This window comes from Octopus bimaculoides, chromosome 2 (genome assembly GCF_001194135.2).
Source record: "Octopus bimaculoides isolate UCB-OBI-ISO-001 chromosome 2, ASM119413v2, whole genome shotgun sequence".
In the NCBI taxonomy this organism is placed as follows: domain Eukaryota; kingdom Metazoa; phylum Mollusca; class Cephalopoda; order Octopoda; family Octopodidae; genus Octopus; species Octopus bimaculoides.
In genome coordinates, this window is record NC_068982.1 from 34951271 (window position 1) to 34959312 (window position 8042).

Sequence of the window (8042 nt, forward strand, 5' to 3'; positions counted from 1 at the left end):
TATATATATATATATATTATTTTGTTTTATTTGTTTCGGTCAAACAAATTGACCTGAGGTCTTATTCTTTGTAAGCCTAGTACTTATTCTATCGGTCTCTATTGTTGAACCGCTAGGTTACAGAGACATAAACACACCAGCATCAGCTGTCAAGCGATGGTGGGGGACAAACACACACACGCACACGCATATACGACTGGAATCTTTCACATTCCCTCTACCAAATCTCCCAATAAGATCGGCCCGAGGCTATAGTAGAAAACACCTGCCCAATATGCCACGCAGTGGGACTGAACCCAGAACCATGTGGTGTGTAATCAAGCTACATACCACACAGCCACTCCTTCATATGAAGGCAGGTGGTTTTGTAGTTAGGGTGTTCGGCTCACGACCGTAAGATCGCGCGTTCGATTCCGAGCGGCGTGTTGTGGTCTTCAACAAGACACTTTATCTCACGTTACTTTAGTCCACTCAGCTGATGACAAAAAATTGGTTGTATTTGTAATTCATAGTCTCACTGAGAACTACGTTTACGGTACACGTAGCAGGGGAGTGCTGAGCCACTTGTAGTCTAATTTAACGAGCAGGGTGTTCCGTTGATCTGATCAAATGGAACAGCTGTACACACACATATATATATATATATATATGTATATATATGTGTGTGTGTGTGTATAGGGAGAATTCACAAAAAAACAAAAGACGAAGGTAGGTGGTGTAGACAACAAACAGATGTAGTAGTTTGACGCTCGGGAAGTGAAAAAGTCTTTAACGTTTCGATCCTACGCTCTTCCACAGGAAGGAACACAGAAAGAAACAAGTAGAGAAAATAAAGAATTTGTAGTGGCTAACGATCTATCATGGCGAATGCCGACCAGAAGGGTCACATTAGGAAGAAGGGGAGATAATAAAATAGTAGTGATCCCAAAACAAAGATGCGCGTGCGTGTGTATAAGAGAGTATATATGTGCGTGTGGAAGGGAGCTGATGACCTTGACATGTGCGTCTGTGTATGTGTAGGTGTGAAGACGTGGGGCTAGGAAGTGGTCAGTGCTACTGTGTGCGTGGTGGTGTGATGTGATGTGTTGTGTGGTATGGTGGTGTATGGTGTAGTGGTGTGTGGTGTAGTGTGATATATACATATATATATATATATATATATATATATATATCTGCGTGTGTGTGTGTGTGTGTGTGTGTGTATGCACACATATATGTATATGTTTGTACACAAATATGGCAGCAGCACAATGAATGAAACAAGTAAAACATAATACATACATGTTCCAGTCTGCGACCATGCTGGTGCATTGCTTGAAGAGTTTGGTCAAACAAAGCTACCCTGAACATTTTTTTTTTATAGTCTGGTACCTTATTCTATTCGATTTTGCCGTACCGCTAGGTTACGGGTTCATAAACAAACCAACACCGGTTGTCAATCTGTGGTGGGGTTCAAACGTAAACTCAAATATACACATATACATACATACAAATACATATATGTATGCATGTATGTCTATATGTATATCGGAATGAAAACACTCGTACACATACCACACACATGATATATATGTGGAGGGTGTGTGCGCTTGTGTTTGAGCGTATATATATTATATATATGCTCAAGGAAATTTGGAAGAAATGATCCGATAACTACATAAGATAATCAAACTGAAGAAAGGAAATTATAAACAATGGCTGCTATCTGCATTGACTCCGCTATATTACAATTTCCGCGTCGCCAATTCGTAAGCAGCACACTGTTGCAATATATAGCAGCCATTAGAGCCGTGAATAATATTTTATTACCTATCAGATACTTCCAGTTTACTGTGCATGCTTCTGCCTGCTTGCATCGCTGAGAACAAACATTATTCTAGACGATTAGGCAGCAAGACAAAGTGAAGCTGTGCAAAATTTTGATAGGAAAACATACACCTTATCCAAGTATAGTATGTGTGTGTGTGTGTGTGCGTGTGCGTGCGTGCGTGCGTGCGTGTGTCTGTTACTATGTGTTACCATATAGATATATATATGTGTGTGTGTGTGTGTGTGCTTTTATGTTGCTGTATAGTCATATAGAATTGTATATATCATTGCATGCACATATTGAAATAAAGGCACTCACAAATATATACCAAATGATGCACATTTCCGATGTAGGCTCACCATATTTATCTATCGATATATGTTATGTATATTTGTATATGTGTGGCTGTAGCAGTACACTCTGCTTACAGTGTCTCTTTTACTTGAATATAAGAACTGAATATTTATTGCTTTCGCTTCAGCATTTCATGCTCTGCCATTTTGGGGCAAGCAAACTGTTCTAGTGATAAACGCGAAGAAAAACTCAAATACTCAATTTGTAAGAACATACCTACATAAACACATGCATACATATATTTGGAGCCTTCTATCTTTGTTGTAAACCAGCTCCTTCCTAAAAGGAGGAACTTAAATAATTAAAACCAGAGAACATATATGTGTGTGTGTGTGTTCTTTTCTGTTATACACACACACAGACACACACACATATATAGTTCATGAAGGTGTTTTTATGATTGAAATGTGACTTGAACTGAAGTGTTTTACTAATTCTCGTGAAGTTTGCTTTCGATTTTCCTCAACTACGGTTTAGAAGCTCAATATTGACAGAACTTGGTCGTCCAGATCGAGGGGATCGTATGAAAGAAGCATTCCAGAGTGAAACTGGTGAAGCCAACATTGGCATGATTGGAAACTTTGAGCTTCATTCCCATAGACGGAACCGATATTTCTTGCTGCTTCCATTGCTGAAGAGCCTCTTTTGAATTTGCACAGCCAGCAGTGTTTGATAGGAATCTGATGAAAACTAATTTTAAATGGGTAAAATCGATACGAGTTTAACCACTATGGTACAAATTAAACTGCAAAGAAATAAATAAAAATGCCATTAGAATGTAAAAACTTAGCTTATTTTAACTGCACGTTTTGCAAAAGTACCCTCAAAGTGATCATACCAAAAATGCGTCAGGACTTTAGTTCCAACCTTAATACATACAAATCATAAGAAGCCAAAAGTTAAATGAAGGGTACATCCCCGGGAAACAAAAAAGCCACTATATTACATGAGAGCTGCATTCACAAATAAACATGACATAAATGTATTTATAGTGTGAGAAAGTAAATCCGAACCTAGCATTACTTCAGCTTATGGCGAAAACTATCAATTCAATGTTCACTCTCATCTGACAAAATATCTTGCGTTATTTAATTCCGACTCTACAAACGGAGTTCAAATTCAGCTTTGTATCATTATAAGATAATGAAAATCAAGTATAGTGGATTGCGATATAGTCGATGAGAACACTTTCTACCAAAACGTATGGCCTTTTGTTTATGTTTGAAATGAGTTTATGTATTTTGCTTACATAAAGATTGGTGGATGACAAAATCGATGAAGCAGCGAACAAAATTCTTAAAGGATTTTTGCTTTGTACATTTACGAGGAGGTGCTGAAAATTTTCTGGCTATGGGTAAAGAAAAATACAGGCGAATCAATTGATTTTATTCAACATATTCCCCTCTCAGATGCACACATTTATTACAGCTCCCTTTCGGCTTTTCTAAGCCCTGTAATGGAACTCGGAAGGTTGGGTCTCCAGACAGGCCTTTCACGACACCTTTAAAGCGAACTTTTCAGCACCCACTCGTATATTATGAATACAAAATTTGTCACGATCGACTTGCCTTTTCTTTCATCTGGAGTCGATGCAAGAAGAACCAGTAATTCTGATGCTGTGCGTTTATTCGATTCACTATACTTCTGCTCTTTATATTTGTTATTCTATATGTCAGCTCTGATTAAGGAAGCCTCTGGTGGAAGACTCTCCAGCCATGACTGCTTCGTCTTTTTACATGTCTTGGAGTAGATGTGTACATCCTTCTTTAGAGCTGCTATAGCTTGATTTGAGGGAATTTGATAGCTATTTCTAATAGGTGAAGCAACTGCATAGAGTCTTCCATCAGAAGTAGTGGCAGCAGCAGCAGCAGCAGCAGCAGTAGCAGTAGCAGCAGCAGCAGCAGCAGCAGCAGCAGTAGTAGTAGTAGTAGTAGTAGTAGTAGTAGTAGTAGTAGTAAGAGCTGGAAGAGGCGGAAGAAGAGAAGAGGAAGCGGAGGCGGTGGAGGAGGAGGAATGGGAGAAGGCTCAGTTGATAAAATATTCAGCAGAAGCACTAAGTTCACCAAGATATTCAAGAACACTGGCAACAATGACAACAGCAGCAAGAACAACAAAAGCAGCAAAGCAACAACAACAACAACAACAACAACAGCAACAGCAACAGCAACAACTGTTTTCAAAATAAAACCAAAAGTTTACAGTACGAAATTTGATATAAAAGCAAAACAGAAGTCATGTGAAAATGTTTAGAATTATACACCTGCAAAAGTTATCCAACATCTAACTCTATCCGACCTCAAGGAAAGAGAGGAAAAAAAAGTGGCATCCACCGCAGTAAACTTGCTGTATTGGAGATCATTAGTGCCAGATGGTGTTATGAAGAGAAGTCTATCCACATTCCCGCTTCTGAGTGACGATTATGTGTAGCAGCTTAGAAGAAAGCGGAAAAGAAAATTAAAACGAAAGAGGAAAAAAAAAAATTCATTGAAAGTTTTGTAACACTAAGTCGATCTATTGTGGAGATAAGAAGTCATTTCTTAAGCGGGGAAAAACACGATATAATAAATAAGTATATACATAAATAAGTAAATAAAGTAGTTATACATAACTATTTCGTTATAAGATAAAGTTTAAACACTTTGGGTGCACGAAAGTTGAGAAGCTGTGAAACTAAGCCGGTGGGTCAAAGTTGTTTCCCATTTGGCATACACTGTAATACAAAGCCGTATTAATTAATTTGTTGCGCAAATGTCACAAACTTTTGTCCAGAATATGGCTTCTAAATCAAACATTAAACTTAAGTAAATAAATAAAGTGTTATTTGTTTCGTTACAACTGTTAAATATTTGCTGTTGTTGTTTTTTAACCCTTGGTAAGCTCTACATGAGTAGACCTACGATAAAAAAAAAGTCGTTCCAGCCTCGACTATCTTGTTCTTTTCTCGGCTATTGGGTTTCTATGACTATGTTATTCATTCGGTCCTTACATTTTAAAAAGATGTATAGGTATAACTTGAGGTAGATTTGACATCTATTTTTAACATGTGAAGCGACCACTTACATCAGTGGTTCTCAACCGGGGTCCATATGGCCCTTGGTGGGGGTGGGGGGTCTATATATAATATTGCTAAAATTTATGTGCAATAAACTGGTTATATTTCTAAAATACACAAAATATTTAAACATTTCTTTAGATAATTTCTAATAATATTTAATCAATAAAAATATGATTGGACTTTTTAGACATCAAATGGCCAAAAGGGTCCCTATCTGCCGAGTAAAACTAGAATCAAAGGAGGCCATAAGTAAAAAAAATGGCTAAGGAGCACTGACTTAGATGTTCTATCATCGGTTCATTTACGTTGGTTTTTTACTTCTGTTAGCTGGTATCATTGTATGGCCATGGCTTTCCTCATTTAATCGACTTTAGCATGGACATTATATTTCTATGAAATCTTTGCTCTTCGCCAAGATGAATGCAACATCGTAGACTACAAACGAGTAGAGCTGGATCTCACTGTACTTGCCTACGCAGTCTTTTGCCAGGCTTTACTCTATGAAAATCTGGACAACATTTACCTATCTATTGATATAGATTTTAAAATATGTACATGCGTGTAAGTGAAGAAATCTACACTGCTTATGGTAATTCTTTGATTATTATTTGAAACTAAATGGCTGCTATTTCTTCATAATGTGATCTCTAGTGAATAAGTAGCGTGTATCGCACATAAAATGAACACAGTCCGAGGTCTACCATGGAATAGGAGCTACAAGATTATAGAGCAAAACTACAGATGTGTGACACCATCACCGCAAATTCCACCACCGACTTCGTTTCTTTATAACTTTCTGAAAAATGCATATTTTTTAATGAAAATTTCTAGAAATATATTTGCAGTGAGTGTATAAGGAAATACATTTCTAGTGAGTGTATAAGGAAAGTGAGTATATAAGAAAATATGGAAGGACGCAGGAAGACGACGAAAGATTAGAAACCAGAGCGAATGCTGGTGTGTGGAGATAGTGAAGAAAGGAAGAAAGGGTGTATAGATACATGTCCTTACGTCTTGAAGCAGTGATTAGCGCACGTGATTGTTACTGTGGCATATGCATGTGTTTGGATGTGTGAAAAATGAACGTCTTACTGAAATTTACTACAGGCATGGCTGTGTGGTAAGAAGTTTATTTCCCAACCACATGGTTCCATTTTCAGTACTACCGCATAGGAACTTGGGCAAATGTCTTCTATCGGAGCCTCGGACGGAGTAAAGCCTTGTGAGTGGATCTGGAAGACGGAAACTGTTTGTGTGTGCGTGTGTGTCTTTGGGTCAGGTTTTGTCCCCCATCACCGCTTGACAACTGGTGTTGATGTGTCTTTGTGTCCGGTTGGCAAAAAAGACCGATAGAATAAGGATCAGGCGTAAAAACATAAGTACACGAGACGATTCTTCGGCTAAAATCCTTTAAGGCGGTGACCCTAGCATGCCCAAAATCTAACGATTAAAACAAGTAAGGGATAAAAATTAAACACGGTTCAGATGGTGTAGATTATGATAATATCCGTATTGATGTGAAAAAATTAAATTTGTGATGATAATTTAAACGTCTCGCGTTCGTTTGCTTACATGTTTTCACGAGACGTGTGCAATATGCTCCTCACTATACCACAATGTTTTTCCCATCACATTCCGATATAATTGTAATCTACATCGTCGGAAGCGTATTTACCATTTTCATTTTACTTGTTTCAGTTATTAGACTGCGGCTATGCTGGGGCCGCCTTGAAGAATTCTTAGTCGAATGAATCGAACCCAGTACTTTTGTTTTTTGTTAAACCTGGTAATTATTCTATCGGACTCTCTACCGAACCGCTAATTTACGGAGACGTAAAAACATCAACACCGGTTGCCAAGCGGTGGTAAGGTAGAAACACAGAAACCTATAGTAGAAGACACTTGCCGCGTGCCACGCAGTGAGACTTAACCCAGAACCATATGGTTGAGAAGCAAGCTTCTTACTGCAGAAAATTTTATCAAGATATACACATTTTTTAGAAAATCGGGGAAGAATGGCACAGATCTGTAGTTATGCGAATCATAGTTTGTTTGCTTAAATTTGTATTTACTTCTTAGCGTAGAAATAATGAAAACGAGAGTACTCAGAGACCGCAAACCTCAACCAATGCATCACAAATGTCCTCTCAACGATCAGTCAGAGATAATTTTCCAGATGAGAATATCTGAAATAAATTCGACTGCTCTCATATACTAAAAATGAACCCGAACGCACTGAAAAGTTAAGTAAAAGACACTAAAAATAATCCAGAATCCTTGTTCAGTATCAGATCAATCCCAAAATGTAATCAGTTTGTGCCAGTTACAAGGCCAAACACCCCTAAAAGTTTCATCCGAATCCATCCATCGATTCTTGAGATATACTGTTCACGGATAAACAAACAAACAAACACGACTGCAAACAATATCTCTACCTTAGCTAAGGTAGAGGTAATAATACACGAATTCTATATAGTTCTCTAAATAAGTTGAGAGCAATGAAAAGAGATGTTAACGTTCTCCTACTTAAGAGTTCAGGTTAGCTTTTCAAGTCAATCCTCTGGATTCGGTAAAACTAAAACTAATGCAATGCACAGGAACAAGACATTTCCTTCAAAATAGTAGCTTAATGTCTAAGAATTCTTTATTTTGCGCTCATTGAACAACATCGACGTCTACTTCAGCTATTTACTGGCAACCATCCAAAAACATCAATTACTGTCGCTATGAATAATTGAATAAAGAGCACACGCATTCACACACACACACACACACACACACACACACACACACACACACACACACACACACACACACACACAC

At 37.9% G+C, this 8042-nt stretch overlaps 1 protein-coding gene across 1 annotated transcript in view; it reads right to left on the reverse strand.

Annotated features, from left to right (window-relative positions):
• Positions 1 to 2885: 2885 nt before the first annotated feature.
• The window catches only part of LOC106879524 (zinc finger BED domain-containing protein 5-like), a 25397-nt gene continuing 20240 nt past the window's right edge, over positions 2886 to 8042 (reverse strand). The window contains exon 2 of the mRNA XM_014929148.1: positions 2886 to 2909. Coding sequence (XP_014784634.1) covers positions 2886 to 2909 — 24 coding nt within the window. The remainder of the gene's footprint in view (positions 2910 to 8042) is intronic.